The 21812-nt window shown below is 39.1% G+C and overlaps 1 protein-coding gene across 1 annotated transcript in view; it reads right to left on the reverse strand.

Annotated features, from left to right (window-relative positions):
* Positions 1–268: 268 nt before the first annotated feature.
* Positions 269–21812, reverse strand: part of NTMT2 (N-terminal Xaa-Pro-Lys N-methyltransferase 2) — a 29955-nt gene continuing 8411 nt past the window's right edge. Inside the window, exons 2-4 of the mRNA XM_062193774.1 lie at positions 15376–15551; positions 1243–1492; positions 269–540 (exon numbers count right to left, since the gene is read on the reverse strand). Coding sequence (XP_062049758.1) covers positions 269–540; positions 1243–1492; positions 15376–15551 — 698 coding nt within the window. The remainder of the gene's footprint in view (positions 541–1242; positions 1493–15375; positions 15552–21812) is intronic.

Genomic DNA, 21812 nt, shown 5'->3' on the forward strand with positions numbered 1-21812 from the left:
CCAGGTAATTTCTTAGTACTTTTCCTGTTTCACTCCCTCTTTCAGAAAATCCACAAAGCATATACATGTCTCAATAGAGTCCGTGCACATCTAAGCGTGTGCATTTCAGGATGTGGACATGATATCGTTAGTGAAAATTTGTACCTATGCCATCATCAGTCATTTCCAGACTTGCACTGTACCCCTCTCTCCTTTGCCGTCAGCATGACAAGGGGCACCTCCGAGGAAAAATACCCCTGTCCCACCCGGCCCTCACAACGGCCGCCGGTCAGGACCGTCCGTCGCTGTGCAGTGCGAACATCCACACCGGGATGCACTGCTCTGGAAAGCCCTCCTGCTTCTCCAGGCCCAGCACCACCAGCCCACTCTTGCGGATGAGGCTCCGGAGGATGTCCATGTCCCGAGTGACGCTGCTGTCCGAGAGATCGAAGACGCAGCCCTCCCGCGCCACATTGTCTTTCAGCACGATGACGCCGTTTTCTTTCAAGCCATCTCGGCACCGGGAAAGAAACGCAAGAAGGTCCTTATCAGTTAGGTACCCTACAAACGGGGCCAAGTAGACAGGGAACAGGATGAGACAAGGAGGGAAAGGAGTGGGGAAGCACACAGAGGGAAGGATCCAGGGGTCAGGTGTTCACCCATTCGCAAATTAAGTCATGGCCTTGTTTTAGTTGCTTTGAGAATTTAGGTAAGAGAACGTGAATGTTCTTTGAGGAGGCTCAGTCCCCTGTCTGTGAAATAGATATACTGCCAGCAGTATCCCCCACAAGCACGAGATAAATGATTGTCGGCCCATGAGTCCCTCCATGTCCCCTGGATTACCCAACTGCGTTATAATACTCCTTTATGTCTCTTACAGACGCACACACGTACTACAAAACCTACTTCCCTGCCATTTCGCTTCCTGGAGATTTAAATATAAGAACATCTAGTTCTGTCAATAAATGAGGATGAAACTCTTTTAGTCTCACCTTTTAAATTCTTACCAAGTATTTACATAATTTCAAGGATTTAGGCTGGTCCAAAGGTATTCACTGTTTCACTAAGGGTGAGAATTAGGTTTGTACAGAGGCTGTTAGGGGGAAAATGTGAGGAACCGGACCAGGGCAATGACACCAGAGGCCAGCTAATTGTTCTAAGCACAGCTCCACCTAAATCTGCCCCAGTGTCCTTGGCAGACCCTACAGCTGTCTTCTCTAGCTAACAAGAGGAGAGGGTAGAGGGATGCCAAACAGGACTAACCAGAAACCCACTGAATCCAGATGACATCGTATCTCCCGAAGGGGGGTGTGAATTCCTGCAGGCTGTAGCAGTGGTAGCTTTCCACCTTGTCACCTTCGACCTGCAGGTAGTTCTGGGCTTCGAGGAGGAAGGACTCCATCATGTCCACCAGTTCCACACTGTGGAACACAGGCAGCAGCACGTTCTTGCTGACTCGTCCTATACCAGAGCCGCAGTCCAAGGCGCAATCTGTTCCAGCTTTCCCAGGCCCCTAAAGAAAGGTACCTTGTGGAGCATTTCAAGCGCGGAAGCCCTCCCCGAGTCTTGGACCCTCCAGTTACCTCTATAAGTCAACTTTATTTACATCGGTTTTAAACAATGAAATGCACCATTTGAAATGTACAATTAAATGTTTGGACAAATGTCTACAGACATGTACCCACTTCCACATTCAATTACCTTTTTCAAAAAAAATCTCATTCCACCTACCTTAATTTATATAAATATAGGTCTTTAAAAGAACTGCAAACTAATAATTTTTTAAAATATTATCTTAGATTCAAGCACTTGGAAAATTTCTCCAAGAAATGGGCCATTGGTAACCCTACGAAAGTAAAACTGGTGACTGTAAGTTTGGGTTGAATACAGTTAAATGAATCTGTACTGTATGTTATAACATAGTTAAAAATGTATAACCAGTCACAGTTTTTTTGAGTTTTAAAAGTCCATTCAATGAAAAAGCTCATATTTGGAAAATTGAAATTATATTTTTTCAAAACAGAACTTGGGCACTCTCAGCCGGCGCCGTGGCTCACGAGGCTAATCCTCCGCCTTGCGGCGCCGGAACACCGGGTTCTAGTCCCAGTCAGGGCACCGATCCTGTCCCGGTTGCCCCTCTTCCAGGCCAGCTCTCTGCTGTGGCCAGGGAGTGCAGTGGAGGATGGCCCAAGTCCTTGGGCCCTGCACCTGCATGGGAGACCAGGAGAAGCACCTGGCTCCTGCCATCAGATCAGCGCAGTGCGCCGGCAGCAGCGCGCTACCGTGGCGGCCATTGGAGGGTGAACCAACGGCAAAAGGAAGACCTTTCTCTCTGTCTCTCTCTCACTGTCCACTCTGCCTGTCAAAAAAAAAAAAAAAAAAAAAAAAAACTTGGGCACTCTCAATTATCTCCTGCTCCTGTGTGGTTGGTAAGTCTGGGGACCTGAGCTGAGGAATGCTAATTGCTCTGTTCTCTGGGCCAGCCCTCTATTTCATATCCTTACCTGATGACACACAGCATGTTCACATGGATAAATGGTAATTTCAGCAATCTCCTTTAATGCTAAAAATTGTTTTCTGCTTTTTGTCCCAGAAACGACATGATTTGCTGGGCTCAAAACCCTGAAAATTGGAATTTTAAGTAGGTCTGTGCACTGAATTAACTAGGGCTGAGGGAAGTGGGAGGTGGTTGGTAGAGAGAGAAATCAGCCAATGCAAACTTTCTCAAATTTGCTTCTATAAAATTAAAAACGTTTTCTGATTTACAAAGATGCAGCTGGTCTAAATTATTTGGCCATAATTGTAATGGCTGCTGAATAGGTTTCGTGCTAGAAATTACAGTAACAAGATACTTGAAGTTGCCAATCAAGATCTTATGGACAAAGCTTACTCTTGATTTCTCAGGAACTAAGCATAAAAAAAAAGAAAAAGAAAACATTTGGCTGCGGATCAAAGGTGAGCACAAGCAAGGGAAACATAAAAAAAGCTGCTTTCCATTCCACCCAAAAGCCTTCCTCATGCTAGAAAGATACATGAAGAACAAAAAGAGAGGCAACTCTGGCTTCTTGAAAAGAAGAACAATAGCCGTGAACAATGAATACTTATATGGACTAAGTGCTTTTCGTCTTAAATAATTATTATAATAATAAAACTCCACAGGATAATGATTATTAGCCCCATTTTGGAGATGCAAAAACTCAGATTTCTAATCATACATAGCAAGTTGCAGAGCTAGAATTCGAAAGAGAATTGTCTGAATTCAAAGCCAGTTCTACCTTAGAGATGTCATTGCAAGTGCAAGTCTGATTTCCTTAGTAGTGTCTCTCTCATGCTATGTTAAAAGGAATTCTACAGCTTCATTCATTCAGCAAGAAAGAGATCTGTGATTGATTAATGATGCCTGCCTCGATGATGAGGAGGGTAAGTGGTAGTTCACTAGCATATGTTTGCCATTATAAATTATACTATGCCAGTTCTTCATTCAACTCATTTAATCTAAATTAACTCAGATAAAGGCCTACACTAAAGGTTTATATTGTGAATGCTGTACAAAAAAAAAGAGAGAGAAAAAAAAAAGGCACCATCTTCTAAGTATATTTAAATGTAAGGAAATTCATTTAAGCTACTAGAAATGACTTTATTAAAAGAAATTTTGTATATAAAAACAGATTTTTAATTACCAAGTTTTTTTAAGAAAGTTTTTATTATTTAAGGAATACAAATTTCATAGGTATAGCTTTAGGGATATAGTGTTTCTTCCCCCTGATACATGCCCTCCTACCCCAATTCCCATCCCACCTCCTACTCCCTCTCCCATCCCATTTTTTATTAAGATTCATTTTAATTAACTTTATATACAGAAGACCAACTCTATACTAAGTAAATATTTCCACAATTTCCACACACACACACGCACACACAAAAGTATAAAGTATTATTTGAGAGCAAGTTTTACACTTAATTCTCATAGTACAACTCATTAAGGACAGAGGTCCTACATGGGGAGTAAGTGCACAGTGACTCCTGTTGTTGATTTAACAATTTACACTCTTATTTTTTAAGTCAGTGATCACCCAAGGCTCTTGTCATGAGCTGCCAAGGCTATGGAAGCCTCTTGAGTCCACATACTCCATCAGTATTTTGACAAGGCTATAAGCAAAGTGGAAGTTCTCTCCTCGTTTCAGAGAAAAGTACATCCTTCTTTGATGGCCTCTTCTTTCCACTGGGGTCTCATAGAGATCCTTCATGTAGAACATTTTTGACACAGGCTTTCCATGCCTGAAATGCTCTCATGAGCTTTTCAACCAAATCCAAATGCCTTAAGGGATGATTCTGAGGTCAGAGTGCTGTTTAGGGCATTTGTCATTTTATGAGTCTGCTATGTGGACTGCTTCCCATATTGGTACTTTCTCTCCTTTTTAATTCTATCTATTGCTATTACCAGACACTTGGTCTTATTTATGTGATCCCTTTGACACTTAATCCTATCTATATGATCAATCACACACTTAATATGATCACTTTAACACATAAGATGGCAATAGTACCACCCACCTTAATGGGATTTGGAATCCGACAGCAAGTTTTTAGCTTTACCCTTAGGGGTAAATTCCTGGGAATGTGTACTATACAGCTTATTATTCAGCTTATTATTATACAGCTCTCTTATTCCCACTCTTATTATTTCCTGGGATCTATTTTCAATTGACTTAATACACCTATGATAAATTCCATGTTAAGTAAAAGTTCAGGCCAGTGCCGCGGCTCAATAGGCTAATCCTCCACCTTGCAGCGCCGGCACACCGGGTTCTAGTCCCAGTCGGGGCGCCGGATCCTGTCCCCGTTGACCCCCTTCCAGGCCAGCTCTCTGCTATGGCCCGGGAGTGCAGTGGAAGATGACCCAAGTGCTTGGGCCCTGCACCTGCATGGGAGACCAGGAGAAGCACCTGGATCCTGGCTTCGGATCAGGGCAATGCGCTAGCCACTGCGGCCATTGGAGGGTGAACCAACAGCAAAAAGGAAGACCTTTCTCTCTGTCTCTCTCTCTCTCACTATCCACTCTGCCTGTCAAAAAAAAAAAAAAAAAAAAAGCTCAAACAATAGTATGAAGTAGAAAATAATAATAATAAAAAAATAATAAACTGTTCCTCAACAGTCAAGACAAGGGCTGTTCAAGTCATTGCTTCTTATAGCATCAATTACACTTCTACATATTTCCTTTTATGTGCTCTGTTGGTTATCACAGATCAAGGAGAACCTATGGGATTTGTCCCTTTGGGACTGGCTTATTTCATTAAGCATGATGTTTTCTAGATTCATCCATTTTGTTGCAAATGACCAGATTTTGTATTCTATAGAATACATATCCCATAATTTCTTTATCCAGTCCTCTGTTGATAGGCATTTAGGTTGATTTCATGTCTTAGCTATTGTGAATTGAGCTGCAATAAATATGGAGGTACAGATAATTCTTTTATTTGCTGATTTCATTTACCTTGGATAAATTCCCAGGAGTGGGATGGCTGGATTATATGGTAGGACTATCTTCAGATCTCTGAAGTATCTCCAAACTGTCTTCCATTGTAGTTTTACCAGTTTGCATTCTCACCAACAGTGGATTAGGGTACCATTTCCCCTACATCCTCTCCAGCATTTGTTGTTTGTTGATTTCTGTATGAAAGCCATTCTGACAGGGTGAGGTGAAACCTCATTGTGGTTTTGATTTGCATTTCCCTGACAGCTAGTGATCCTGAGCATTTTTTCATGTGTCTGTTGGCCGTTTGGATTTCCTCTTTTGAGAAAGCTCTGTTTAAGTCCTTGTCCCATTTCTTAAGTGGGTTGTTTGTTTTGTTGTTGTGGAGTTCCTTGATCACTTTATATATTCTGGTTGTTAATCCTTTATCAGTCACATGGTTTGCAAATAATTTCTCCCAATCTGTTAGTTGCCTTTTACTTTCCTGACTGTTTCTTTTGCTGTACAGAAGCTTTACAATTTGATGTAGTCCCATTTGTTAATTTTGGCTTTTATTGCCTGTGCTTCTGGGGTCTTTTCCAGGAATTCTTTGACTGTGCCAGTGTCTTGCAGGGTCTCCCCATTGCTCTCTAGTAATTAAATAGCATCAGGTCATAGATTTAGATCTTTGATCCATTTTGAGTGGATTTTTGTGTAAGGTGCAAGGTAGGGGTCCTGCTTCATGCTTCTGCATGTGGAAATCCAGTTTTCCCAGCACCATTTGTTGAATAGAGTATCCTGGCTCCAGGGAATGGTTTTAGCTCCTTGGTCAAATATAAGTTGGTTGTAGATGTTTGGATTGATTTCTCGCATTTCTATTCTATTCCACTGGTCTATCCATCTGTTTGTGTACCAGTACCAGGCTGTTTGATTATAACTGTCTCTTAGTATGTCTTGAAATCTGGTGTTGTGATGCCTCTGGCTTTGTTTTTGCTGTATAAGATTGCTTTAGCAATTCGAGGTCTACTGTGTTTCCAAATGAATTTCAACATCATTTTTTTCTAGATCTGAGAAGAATGTCTTTGGTATTTTGATTGGTATTGCATTGAATCTGTAAATTATTTTCAGAAGAATGGAAATTTTGATGATATTGATTCTTCCAATCCCTGAACATGGAATTTTTTTCATCATTTTGTGTCTTCTCCTATTTCTTTCTTTAAAGTTTTGTAATTCTCGTCATAAAGATCTTTGACATCCTTGATTAAATTTATTACAAGATATTTGATTTATTGTAGATACTGTGAATGATATTCATCTTGGAAGTTCTTTCAGGGCCAACGCTGTGGTGCAGCCAGTTAAAGCCCTAGCCTGAAGCACCAGCATCCCATATGGATGCTGGTTCTAGTCCCAGCTGCTCCTCTTCCAGTCCAGCTCTCTGCTGTGGCATGGGAGGGCAGTAGAAGATGGCCCAAGTCCTTGGGCCCCTGTACCCACATGGGAGACCCGGGAGAAGTTCCTAGATCCTGGCTTGGATTGGCACAGTTTCAGCCATTGCAGCCATCTGGTGAGTGAACCAGCGAATGGAAGACATCTCTCTCTGTCTCTACCTCTCTCTGTTACTCTGTCATTCAGATAAATAAAATAAATCTTTAAAAAAAGAAGTTCTTTCTCAGCCATGGCAGTGTCTATGTATATGAAGACTTGTTTTTTGTGTATTGACTTTATATCCTGCTGTTTACCAAACTTTTCTATGAATTCTAGTAGTCTCTTAGTGGAGTCTTTTGGTTCCCTATATATATAAAATCATATCATCTGCAAATAAGGATAGTTTGACTTCATCTTTACTGATCTGAATCCCTTTGATTTGTTTTTCTTGCCTGATGGCTGTGGCTAAAACTTCCAAGACTATATTAGATAGCAGTGTTGAGAGTGGGCATCCTTGTCTGTTTCCAGATCTCAGTGAGAATGCTTCTACTTTTTCCCCATTCAATAGGATTCTGGCAGTGGGTTTGTCATAAATTACCTTGATTGTGTTGAGGAATGTTCCTTCTAAATCCAATTTGCTTAGAGTTTGTCAAATGCTTTCTTTGCATCTATTGAGATAATCACATAGTTTGCGAATGTTGAATCATCCTTGCATACCAGAGATACATCCCACTTGTTCTGGGTGAATAATCTTCCTGATGTGTTGTTGGATTTGATTGGCAAGAATTTTGTTGAAGGTTTTTGCATCTGTGTTCATCAGGGAAACTGGTCTGTAGTTTTCTCTGTTGCATCTTTTCTGGATTTAGGAATTAAAGTGATTCTGGTTTCACAGAAAGAATTTGGGAGGATTCCCTCTTTTTCAATTATTTTAAATAACTTGAAAAGATCTGGAGTTAGTTCTTCTTTAAATGTCTGGTAGAACTCAGCAGTGAAGTCATCCAGCCCTGGGCTTTTATTTTTTGGGAAGGTCTTTTTCTCTTTTTTTTTATTTTTTATTTATTTATTTATTTTTTTTTTTTTGACAGGCAGAGTGGACTGTGAGAGAGAGAGACAGAGAGAAAGGTCTTCCTTTGCCATTGGTTCACCCGCCAATGGCTGCCGTGGCTGGCGTGCTGCGGCCGGCGCACCACGCTGATCCGAAGCCAGGAGCCAGGTGCTTCTCCTGGTCTCCCATGCGGGTGCAGGGCCAAGCACCTGGGCCATCCTCCACTGCACTCCCGGGCCACAGCAGAGAGCTGGCCTGGAAGAGGGGCAACCGGGACAGAATCCGGTGCCCTGACCGGGACTAGAACCCAGTGTGCTGGCGCCACTAGGTGGAGGATTAGCCTGTTGAGCCACGGTGCCGGTGGGAGGGTCTTTTTTTACTGATTCAATTTTTGTCTTGGTTATGGGTCTGTTTGGGTTTTCTGTGTCTTCATGACTCAGTTTAGGTAGGTTGTGTGTGTCTAGGAATCTATTCATTTCTTCTAGGTTGCCCAATTTGTTGGCATATAGCTCTTTGTAGTAATTTCTGATGATTCTTTTTATTTCTATGGTTTCTGTTGTTACATTTCATTTTTCGTCTCTAATTTTATTGATTTGGGTCTTCTTTCTCCTTTTTTTGGTTAGTTGAGCCAATGGTGTGTCAATTTTGTTTATTTTTTGAAAAAACCAGCTCTTCGTTTTGCTGATCTTTTGTATTGTTTTTTTTGTTTCAATTTTGTTGATTTATTCTCTAATTTTAATTATTTCTTTCCTTCTACTGGTTTTGGGTTTGGTTTGCTGCTGTTTTGCTAGATCCTTGAGGTGCACAGATAGTTCATTTATTTGGTGCCTTTCCAGTTTCTTGATGTAGGCACCAATTGTAATAAATTTTCCTCTTAACACTGCTTTTGCTGTATCTCTCAAATTTTGGTATGCTGTATTGTCATCTTCATTTGTTTCCAGACATTTTTTGATTTCTCTTGATTTCTTCTATGACCTGCTATTCATTCAGGATCATGTTGTTCATTCTCCATGTGTTTGCATATGATGTAGAAATTCTTGAGTTGTTGATTCCATTGCATTGCGGTCCCAGAAGATGTATGATATAACTTCGATTTTTTTTAATTTGCTGAGGTTTGCTTTATGGCCTAGTATGTGGTCAATCCTAGAGAACGTTCCATGTACCGGAGAAATATGTGTACTCTGTGGCTATAGAGTGGAAGGCTCTGTAGATATTTTCTGCTAGGTTTATTTGGTCTATGGTGACGATTAACTCTGTTATTTCCTTGCTGATTTTCTGTCTCAATCTGTTCATTTCTGAAAGTAGGGTATTGAAATCCCCCATTACTATTGTATCTAAGTATATATCTCCCTTAAAATCCCTTTTAAATAGTGATGTGCCCTGTAATTAGTTGCATATGCATTTATAATAGTTACATCTTCTTGTTGAATTGATCCTTTAATCATTATAGTGTCCTGTGTCTCTTTTAATAGTTTTTGTGTTAAAGTCTATTTTGTCTGATATTAGAATGGCCACACCAACTCTTTTTTTTTGTTTCTGTTAGCATGGATTATCTTTTTTCATCCTTTCATTTTCAGTCTGCATGCATCTTTGTTGGTAATATATGTTTCTTATAGGCAGCAAATAGATGGGTTTTCTTTTTTAATCTGTTCAGCCAGTCTGTGTCTATTAACTGGGGGATTGAAACCATTTACATTCAGTTTTACTATTGTTGAGTACTGACTTTCCCTGCCATGTTTCCATGAATAGTTTTGTTTTTGTATTTTGGATTTCATTTGTACTTTTCTGGGTCAGTTTCTGTGTTCATCTACTATTATAGTGATGCTCCTGTTTCTGTGTTTCTGTGTGTAGCACATCCTAGGGCATCTTTTGTAGGGCTAGGCAAGTAGTTACAAATTCTTTCAATTTCTGTTTGTTTTGGAAGATTCTTATTTCTCCTGCATTCATAAATGAGAGTTTTGTCAGGTACAGTATTCTGGGATGGCAGTTTTTTTCTCTTAAGGCTTGGAGTATGTCTTACCATTCTCTCCTTGCCCATGGGGTTTGTGATGAAAAGTCCAAAGTGAGTCTAATTGGGTTTCCTCTGAATGTGATTTGTCATTTCTCTGGTGCACATTTTAGGATCTTTTTTTTTTATGTGTTACTGATGATAGCTTTGCTACAATGTGTTGAGGTAAAGATCTTTTCTGATCCTGTCTATTGAGAGTTCTGTGTACTTCCTGTACTTGGATGTCTCTTTCTCCAGACTGGGGAAGTTCTCTGTTATTTCATTAAAAAGCCTTTCTAATCCTTTCTCTCTTTCCACACCTTCTGGAATTCCTGGGATCTGTATGTTGGGTCATTTGATAGAATCTTGTAGATCTCCAACCATGTTTTTCAATTTCTTAATTTCTTCTTGTTGTGTTTGTTCTGACTATATTATTTCCAGAAACTTGTCTTCTAGTTCTGATACTTTTTCTTCTGTCTCATTCTATTGTTAAGGCTCTCTACTGCACTCTTTATTTGATCTATAGAATTCTTCATTTCTAGTATTTCATTCTGACTTCTCTTTAATATCTCAATTTCTTGGGAACACTTTTCATTTAGATTGTGAATTTGTTTCTGGTTGCTTTTAAGTAATTTGACAGTCAATTTTCTGAATTCCATTCCTGGCATATCCTCAATCTCTTTTTCTTCAGCTTCTATTATTGAAGAAGAACTGTAGTATTCCTTTGGGGGGGTTCATACTGTCTTCCTTATTCTTATTAAGGCTCTTTTCTTTGTTTTTTGGCATTTCCGGTTACTTTCTCTTTAATATGTGTCTTGGTGCTTAGGGTGAGATTTCCGTCTGCTATGAGCTGCTATGTGTCTGTGTGTTACAAGTGGAAGCATGCAGCCCAGCCTCCGGGAGTCCTGCTCACTTCTGGATAGAGATAGAGAGCTCTGTTGCACTAAGCTCTGCCTAGTGGGGCCGGCTCACTTCTCACTGCTGCATGAAACAAGCTCGGGATTTCAATATTTAGGACTTCTCCTTGTTGTACAGGTTTCATGGTGGGGGTGGAAATTACTCTGAAATGTTGTGATCTTCGTTCCTGGATGGGGGTGTTGTGAAGTGGCCCCCACAATTGACAGGTATGTGCATAGGTGGCAAATGCAGTAGCCCCCTGCTTACATTCAAAGATGTAAACAAACAATATGGCTTCTCCCAGCCAGTTGCAGGTCTGGTTAGGGGGAGAGGGGAGACATAGATGGACAGGGGTGTACCCAACCTCTCTGTTTGTTCCCCTATTCATCCCACTTGGAACTTCAAACACATTTCACCAGGTTCTACTACCCACTGCTCTCTACAGCCCCATGGACTCACAACCTCATGTCTCATTTGGTCCGTGTCGTGGGGGTGGGGGGTCAGTCTCCCTGTTCAGCTTCTCTGCCATGCCACTTTTTGCTCCCTCAGCATGGACCCACTCAGTCTCTGTTGGACTCCCGGGCATCTCTGCGTGAAATTCTTATGGATCTGTCGCTGGTTTCTATCCCCTTTCCTTATTAACTATCTATTTTGCCCTGCGTGACTCAGAACATCTTATTGCTATAAGGCCATATTGGCCCCTCCGCTACCAAGTTCTTTTTATCATTACTTGGCCCCAAAAGCCTCCTATTATTCTCGTTAATATAGCAAGTGGTTTTAGAAGTAGAAACATGGAACAATAAAGCAAAGAGACCACAGAGATCTATGCCAGATGACTTCAAGAAGGTTACAACAGCTGAACTCCTTTTTGTCAATGAATAAATAAATTTGAAGCTGTTTTGGTTAAAGTGAGGCAGGCCCTCACTCACACAAGCTTCCCATCATTCTTTAAGGAAGCCCTTAAGGAACCTCAATAAGGAAGAAGACATTTAACTCAACACTGGAGATACCCATGTCCCACATGGGAGTGCCTCGGTTTCATTCCTGGCTCCCACCAATTCCAGCTTCCCACCAATGCACTGGGGAGACAGCAGTGATGGGTCAGTCACTGGGTCCCTGCCACCCATGTGGGAGACCTGGATTGTGTTCCTGGATCCCAGCTTTGTCCCCAGTCCAAGCATTGGGGGAGTGATACAGCAGATGAAGGACTCTGTCTCTGACTCTCAAACAAATAAAAAAAAAAAAAAAAACTTAAGAAAGAGTCCCAGAAAAAAACTAGCATTTTTAAGTCACTGATATCTAATTCCCCTGCTCTTCAGACAAAGAAAATGAGGTCCAGAAAGGTGAAATATTTTAAATAGAGCTTCCTTGAATATTCTGTCTAGTTAGTATTTTTCACCAATTTAAAAATGTGATAATTGTCTATAGTTATTCTTGAAATCGCTGTTATTTGAAAACACAAAAGAAATCTTTCACTTAATGTTATGTACTTGTAGCCTCTCTCCACTACAGCCTCATTCCCTCTATTCCATTTAACTCTACAAATTGGCAGTGCCTTCCATATCCTGGAACCAGCGATTTTCCCCTGTCTCTCATTCACCTACAGCTCCTCCAAGAAGGGATATTTAGACTTATCCCTCAGGGTCAGTTCTGTGACGTAGTGGGTTAAGCTGCTGCCTGTGACACTGGCATCCCATATGGCTGTCAGTTCAATTTCCTGCTGCTCCACTTCCAATCCAGCTCCTTGCTAATGCACCTGGAAAGGCATTGGAAAATGGGCAAAGTCCTTGGGCCCCTGCACCCATGTGGGAGACCCAGAAAAAGCTCTTGGCACCTCACCTGGCTTTAGTCTGGCTCGGCTCTGGCCATTGCAACCATTTGTGGGGTGAATCAGTGGATAGAAGAACTTTCTCTCTCTCTCTCTCTCCCTCTCTCTCTCTCTCTGTAACTCTGCCTTTTACATAGAATAAAAAAATCTTTAAAAAAAGAAAAAAAGACTGATCCCAGGGACAGTATCCCAGGGATACTAGGATTGCTGAAGCTGTGATCATGTTGAAATCTAGTGCCCTCACACTAATGTGACCAGTGTGATTCCAAAATGAGATGTTTTTCATCTTCACATTCATTTATAAAATTTTGTGTTCATATAAAATATTACTATAACTTCATTTTAGTTTTTATTCTGCTTATATATTTTGTTTTGAACAATATTAAAATTCATTCAGTGGAGTTGGAGACTGAAATAAAATCATTTAATGCCACTATATAAAAACCATGAAATTTGGCAATATAGGCCCAGATTTTTCAGTCATCCAATCTTTGAGAAAAACCTAAAATAAATACCTTCAAATATTGATTGCTATTTATGAATTGCTAAAACCGAAGGAAATTATTTGCTAAGCCACTGACATCATCTTGGTATCATTTGCTTATTTACTAAAATACACACATTTGCAACTAGTTTAAATACCTTTTCCCACTGTCCCATGTTACTAGGTGTTGGCAAGAAGGTAAAACTGTAAACAATCTGCCTTTTCCCAATTGACACAAGAATAAATCATGTCAGATATCCAAATTCTTTAACTCCTTGTTTCTTGACCTGGATACTAATTTAGTAGATTATTAAGGTCAAAGAACCAAAATGTCATTTCTTTAAAAAGACTGTTTGTTCTTAGTTAGAGGTCACAGCTTCACAAGTGAGCCTTGTCTGCTCAGAAGGACTCCTTACGTTTGTTTGAAAGGAGCAGGCAGCATCTTTTCCAACATAAATATGCAAGCACAGGGCTGCTTCCTTTCCTAGGCCTGTGGGCGTGCTTACGAGCTCGGTCTGACCAGCATCCCTGTGGTCAGCTTGGCATTCCACACAGAGTGACAAGACAGCTGGATTACTAACTAAGCTTCTGAAATGCTTTGGGATCAAAGTCAGTCTCACCATGAGGCAAGTAGGAGGGGTTACTCTGAGCCAGACTGAAGGAGAGTTGAGGTTTATGGTGCACACACACACACATACACATTCACACATATGCATGCACAAGGCAGGGATTTTTCTGCTTCATGAGACAAATGGAAAAAATATGTCATGGTTAATAGCAGGAGTTTGGTGTCAGACAGACCTGGCTAGGCTTAAGTCTCAGCTCTGTCTCTTGCCAAATGTGGGATCTTGACAACTTATTTGACCTCTCCAAGCCTCAGTTTCCACAACCATAAAAAACAGAGCTAATAGCAGTACTTAGCTCCAATAAATATTTTGAAGAGTAAATGAAGCAACACTTCAAAAGTGCGTAGCAGAGTGACTGTCAGTCTAAGCTTTCCGTGAAATTAGTCAGCAACATTGATGTAGAAATACTCCACGAGGACCTGACCTGTAAACACTGCTAGAGCCCCCCAAGTCTCTTGTGGCTACAGTTGATATCCAGACCCTTCAGCCTCTGTAGATATCCCAACCTGATCATATTTTCTCAATTGTCAGACTGCAGATTCAGGCACTGGGTGCTCCAAGGAACTTGGATGTGAAGTGAACCTTACTATAACACTAGGGATATTCTAAATAGCATGCTTCTAAGCAGGCTGACAGGCTAACCCCAAGTCCCAATACTTATAATGTACCTTTATCTGAATAAATTAAACTCCAATTTTAAAACAACCTACTTAACAATGGATTGGAATAAATTGTTTGCCAGTTAGGACTTCATGTTTTCAGTAGGACCACCAGCAGCTTTATTATGTGAGTTAAGACTATCCCAACAACTGAATATGTTTCTTATAGGAAAACTTGTTATGAGTAGTAGTAGCAATAAATTAGATTCATTGGGTCATAATTTTGCTCATTAGAGCAGGTACTCAACATGAATTATCTATTTGATTTTCACATTCTCCTATGATGTAACTTCTATGCCACTCTGTCCTAGTCACAGGTGAGAAAATTCAGTCTTACTGCATTTGAGTAACAAGCCCAATTTTGCCTACACATTAAGTGGAAGTATTATGATGACTTTGAAGTGTAAGTTTTCAGTCCCTATACTCTACTACTTGTTCCCACATGACATGAAAGTAATAAGTGAGGGTTCATTCATCCAACACCAAGACTACAAAGGGATCACATTCTTTCAAGGCAAAATCTGAGCTATGTATTAAATAATATAAAGAGACGCTACTATTTCTATCACTTTTATAGTGAACATAAGCATGCATTTCCTTACTACATCTAATTTGTATTACAGGGAATCAATAAATCATCCCAAGATCCCAAAGGGCATGGTCGCTCATCAATCATCTGGGTGTCAACTGTTTATCTGTGAGACTCTAAAAGAGACATCTTCTTAATCCCTAAATGGTAATACAAGCACTGCTAGTTCATCTTCCCCTAAAGCATGTAAGACTAGCCGATGCTAGGAGGGTAAAATGTCAAGTGGGATAAACCAGTGGTTTGACGTGGTCCAACCTTTCTGAACATCTTAAAACAGGCTTTTAGGTTGAACTCTTGGCTGAGCCATATGGCTTTAACCTGACTTAAGTGATTACACAGATGCATGTGAGCTCAATGTTTGTAAGAACTTTGTCTTCTCATCAAGCAGAAGTTGGATAACTCACCCCAACAAATTTCCTTAGAAATTCTCGAGAGGCCTGGATATCTGGGTTGGACAGTTCAATGAAATTTCCCATCATACCCTCTTCAGTGGCTGGTACTTCTTGGTAGAAATTTTTGGCTCTTGCATAGAACTGCATTTCACCATCGATAACTTGGCTTGTTAAAGCATAGAGTTTCACTGCAAATTAAATATTAATAGTTATTTCTATTTATATGGTAGAACAACCTCAATCTTATCATGCATTGTATCTCTTTTTAAGAGCTCATAACCTTGTGCTGTGGAGGAAAGGGCAATGATTTGAAATCAGAAGATCTTAGTTTGAATCCTGGGTTACCAACTTACTGTGTAACATTGGGAAAACTTATTAACTCCTCTGATCTTCAAGGATCTCAGCTATAAATCACAGTCATGTAGCATTTTTTATTTAATAACTTTATAGTTTAGTAAACCTATAGTTTACCACTGTATAAAAGTTGAACAATGTTTGCTATAGTATAATAAAAAATGTCATGCTTCATGGAGAGTTTTATTTCTGATCTCCAAATGTTTTATGAGGATTTTAAAGTTAATTTTTATTTCTAATAACAAAGTAGAGATAGATAGCTATTTTTCATCTCTTTTTAAAATAAAATATAACCCAATGTCTTTATACCAATATTACAGAAATTTACTTGATCTCTATCTCTTGAAAATAAAGTAATACAAAGAATTAGACAAAATATTTGTTGAGTAGAGATTCTGTATTTTGTAGTGTCCTAGGCATATTCAAATATACTGAATCATTTCATTATTTCAAAACATGAAATTATTTTAAGACATTTATTTTTATAAAAACATGCATTTCTGGCCGGCGCCGCGGCTCACTAGGCTAATCCTCCACCTTGCGGCGCCGGCACACCGGGTTCTAGTCCCGGTCGGGGCACCGATCCTGTCCCGGTTGCCCCTCTTCCAGGCCAGCTCTCTGCTGTGGCCAGGGAGTGCAGTGGAGGATGGCCCAAGTGCTTGGGCCCTGCACCCCATGGGAGACCAGGAGAAGCACCTGGCTCCTGCCTTCAGATCAGCGCGGTGCACCGGCCGCAGCGGCCATTGGAGGGTGAACCAACGGCAAAAGGAAGACCTTTCTCTCTGTCTCTCTCTCACTGTCCACTCTGCCTGTCAAAAATTAAAAAAAAAAAAAAAAAAAAACCCATGCATTTCAACTTCTGAGGAGTAAATGAAAGTTTATTTAACTATAGTTTATAGCCAGAAACCCATCATGCAGATACAAATTATTTTCATTAAAATAATATTTTGGAGGAAATGGTAAGAAGTGGATAAAAAAGAAGACATTCTGGTTCAAGACTATAAGCTAAGGAAATGCATTTGTCATCCCTCTCTCCCAATACTCCCTAAAAATGCTTTGAAGAGTAAATCCAATAACAATGAAGAAAACGAGAAAGACTCATTGATTGACGTTCATGATGTCAATAAATTACAAGAAGATAAGAAATAGAAAGAACAAAGCTAAATATTTTCAAACCACAATAGTTGCAAGAATAAATTACATTCCACTTAGAGTCAACAGGAGGCAGTGTACAGAAGAGAATGGAAGTCTAATACATGAGAATATCAAACAAAAAAAAAATCTACAGGACAACAATATGAGAGGACAAGTGCACCCTCCTGAAAGTAACAGGCAACACACTTACAATCCCAAAGGAAAAATATGTCTCTTCTCTAAATACATAAATAAAACGACTAAGGAGAACTAGGTCATTAGCACTGAGATCCTGTAACTCTACTCATTTTGCCATATAGAAGATTCCAACATCTCAGTCCAAGAACTCACACTCATCAGAGCCTTGTAAGGTCTACTTGAACATGTAGAGATTATTGTTATACTTTCTATTTAGGGAACAAGTACATTACAGAGTAAACCTTATTCATCACCTAGAATCATTTACCTTGTCCTTTATTCCTAAATGTGGATAAAAATGATATCCAAATATGAGAGTAAAATAGCAGCCTGAAAGAAAAGATTGAGATAAACAATCAGAATTGACCCCAAAGGAAATAGAAATGATTCAGGAAATGGATGAGAATTTAAACAAACAAACAAAAAAGCTAATTTATCCTTGAACAAATATGAGAACAGGTACATCCATTAACCAGAGATAACACACTAAAAAGATGGGAAAAAAATAACGAAGAATTCTCTGAAATTAAAGTTTTGATTGCCAAAAACTTTGGAAAATAAGACCGAATAAATTTCCAGGACATAAAACAAAAACCAGATATGGAAAATAATAGTAAAAAAAACTAGACCTATAAAGACTGAATTTAGGAGGTCCATCATCAAGCTAAGCAAGATTCTAGAAAAGAAATATAAGGGGTAAGAAAATCATTAAAGAAATAGTAGAAGAAATTTTCACAGAACTGAAAAGGATCATAAGATCCAACAAGAACTAAGCAGCATGAATTTTTTTAAAAATCATATTTATACATGTCGTTAAGAAATTTCAAAACAGAAAGAGTAATAACATCATAAAGTTATTTCAAGGGGGAGAAGTGGTTGACCTTCAGATATGGTTGCCAGATTTAGCAAATAAAAATACAGAACTCACAATTAGATCTGAATTTCAGATAAACAGTGATTCATTTATTCATGTAAGTACATCTGAAATATTACACATTATATGGGATACACTATTACTAAAAATTATGTGTTGATTATGATAAGTTGAGTTTTAACTGGCATCTTATATTTTACTGGAAACCCTATATTCAAAACTTTAATCAGGCTGATAACACAGATCTCATCAGAAACACTGGAAAACAACGACATATTGCCATTTATAGTCTGATGGAAAATTATTTTGAAGCTGAGTTTGATACCCAAACTGCCAAAGATGTTTACCTCCCATGGATTCATTCTTCAGAAGCTTCTTGGAGCTATATCCCAGCCCAATGAAGATGCACGATGTAAAAAGGTGCAATTAACACAGGAATCCAATGAAAAGAAATCCCAAAATGACAGGTATTTATCAGATCTAGAAAGAAATTAGTTTATATTATAAGGGAAAACAAGGGAATAAGCATGATCAAAGAAGATGCAATTAACAAAGGAATCCAGCGAAAAGAAATCCCTGAACGACAAGTATTTATCAGGCATAGGAAGAAATCAGTTTTGAAAACAAAAGAAAGCACAGGCTACAAAAACAGTATCTACAAAAAGTAGAATGAACTGGATCCAAGGCAATAGGCAGAGTAAGCAAGAAACAAGGGGATATTACAAATGTTCAAAGTTAGACATATTTTTAATCTCAACCACCAAAATAAATAAATAAATAAATAATCCAAAGCTTCAAGAAAAATACCATGGTTCAAACATGACGTGGTAATGTCATGTAGAAAACAAAAGTAAAATATGACATAATTTTAAGTAGAAAGAATCTAAAAGAGAGAGATAGAATCATTTTAAATCATTTAATCTTACCTAGGAACATTTTTCTTCAGATAACATCAAGATTCTGATATTGAAACTCTAAATCTGATATTGCCTCTAAATTAGACAGCAATTTCATAGCTGTAGATTCTAATTGTAAAAGCTTGAAATCCAACAAACATCACTTCATGTACTGACTATACCTGTAGAGTTACTCATGCCTTTTTCAACTTGAGGACTCTAGAGTCAGTGTTTGGACCTTAAATGATCATGAATTTGCAGAAATGGATTCAAGAATCAGTTCCCATGTATACCAGTTTCTGAAGACTAACAATATTATATACTATGTTCCCACACATACCAACTATTATATATAGATCATTATTTTCAAAATATAAATTATTAAAAAGTTTTAATAAATACATAGAAGTTTTTGTCAGTTTATACACAAATAATACACTGACTGAGGAAACACAACATTTAAAGTAGTATCTTCACATTCAAAAACATTGGAAAGCCCTGATGCACACCACTTGGTAAACACCCTGACTTTCACACTTAGTAAAGTATCTTTAAATAGGAAGTGACTCAAATGCTTATAAATTCAACAAGGGTGACAAAAATCAGGTATCACCATCTCAAATATATGATTGTCCTAAATTCTTTTGGATGTCTAGGAAAACAAGGTTAGAAAATCACAGATCACAGAGTCTCACAAGGATTGAATACTGCTCTGGGGAAACTGGCAAGTCACAGCCCAGTGCTCTCCTTGATCCAACCAAAGCAGCAGAGCAGCCACACTCATCATCACCTGCTTAGGTCAACTGGTTGATGTAGTCTATGAAAACTCTGCGATCTGGAAACAGGAATAGTCCATTATGCCAGCAGCATGTAGACCGCAAGTGAATGCCAGGCTCAGCAGGTGTCAGACTCAACAGGTGGACTTTTATGGTTTACAGGCTTGAGTTCTCATTTTCACCTAATTGACAGCAACATTTCGCTAAAAAATAATATGAGGTGTGTGCCAGCCCCAGATTCTCTCCCTCCTGATAGCTCCTACGTTGGTGCATGTTGACTCAGATAAAGCAATCAGTCAGCAACCCATGTCTTTATGTATTACAGAAACATGTCTACTAGTTTGTTCCCATAAAACAGCTATGTCCCTGTGAAACTTGGGGTAATCTAATAGAGACTAAATTCTCTATTAGTTCTTTACATAATATGATACTTATTTCTTTACCTACATTATAGACCTTCCAACTCTATTTACTGCAAAAAGAAAAACAGACTACAAGCATTTTCCCTGAAGGAAAACAAAGATCTGAATATCCAAGTGAGTGTACACTGAGAGAAATTCATCCATGATACAGTTAACAAGCACAAATGCAATGCTCAGGAAACATAAAGACAACCTCTCACTTACAGAGACAAAACCTAACAAGGGAAAGTTAAACTCATGCCCAAAAAATGGGACTAACAACAAATGCTGGGGAGTCCAACAGATGCCTATAAATAGAAAAAAAAAAAAATTAGGAGAAGTCTTTCAAAAAAGTGTCAGCCATGAAGCATTCTTTTGATTTTGGCTAGTTAAAAAAAAAAAAAAAAAAAAAAAAGAGGGAATGTTGATAAAATTGAGAGAATTCTCAAATGTCTCCTTTGAGAGAGTTTTTTCAGGTAGCAAGAGATTTTCTGTTCAAATTCTCAAATTCTGACTTTAAGATGAAATGAAATGGAGTTTACCTTGAAGTGATGATGAGTTGCACTACCTTTTCTTATAAAACTTTTGTGACAAACAGAATAAAAATGCAAAAGTCTTAATATAAACCTGAAAGGAGATATTGATGTAATACCAGAGACAGGTCCAAAAGCCAAGTCAATATTATTCAAGTTGCTGATAAAAAGAAGGCTTTTTTTTTAAAAGATTTATTTATTTATTTGAAAGTCGAGTTACAGAAAGAGAGAGAGAGAGAGAGAGGTCTTCCATCTGATGGTTCACTCCCAGATGGCTGCAATGGCCGGAGCTGTACCCATCCGAAGCCAGGAGCTAGGAGTTTCCTCTGGGTCTCCCACGCCGGGGCAGGGGCCCAAGGACCTGGGCCATCTTCTACTGCTTTCCCAAGCCATAGCAGAGAGCTGGATCAGAAGAGGAGCAGCTGGGTCTTGAACCGGCGCCCATATGGAATACCTGCGCTTCAGGCCAGGACATCAACCTGCTGCGCCACTGCGCCAGCCCAGGAGGCTTTTTTTTTTAATGGGGTGGATAGGGCTACTTCAGCTTCTTTATTCCAGATGTTACATCTGCTTGTCCACTGAAAATTGATCTGAAAGTTTCCAGAAGGTAACTAGACTAGATTTAGGCAGTAATTTCTAAATGATTTGAGACTGAAAATATTGGGTCGAGCTAGCCCTTTATTTAATTTTTTTGTTTTTTTTTAAACTTTTATTTAATAAATATAAATTTCAAAAGTACAACTTTGGGATTATAGCGGTCCCCCCCCCATAACCACCCTCCCACCCACAAACCATCCCATCTCCTACTCCGTCTCCCATCCCATTCTTCATTAAGATTCATTTTTAATTATCTTTATATACAGAAGATCAACTCAGTATATACTAAGTAAAGATTTTAACAGATTGCACCCACACAGACACACAAAGTATAAAGTACTGTTTGAAGACTAGTTTTACCGTTAATTCGCATAAGGACAGAGATCCTACATGGGGAGTAAGTGCACAGTGACTCCCATTGTTGATTTAACAATTGACACTCTTATTTATGACGTCAGTAATCACCTGAGGCTCTTGTCATGAGCTGCCAAGGCTATGGAAGCCTCTTGAGTTCACAAACTCTGACCTTACTTAGACAAGGCCATAATCAAACTGGAAAGTTCTCTCCTCCCTTCAGAGAAAGGTACCTCCTTCTTGGATGGCCCATTCTTTCCACTGGGATCTCACTCACAGAGATCTTTCATTTATTTATGAGAGAAAAAACTGCCAAATTAAGAGATACATTA

The sequence above is a fragment of the Lepus europaeus genome, chromosome 5 (assembly GCF_033115175.1).
Source record: "Lepus europaeus isolate LE1 chromosome 5, mLepTim1.pri, whole genome shotgun sequence".
In the NCBI taxonomy this organism is placed as follows: domain Eukaryota; kingdom Metazoa; phylum Chordata; class Mammalia; order Lagomorpha; family Leporidae; genus Lepus; species Lepus europaeus.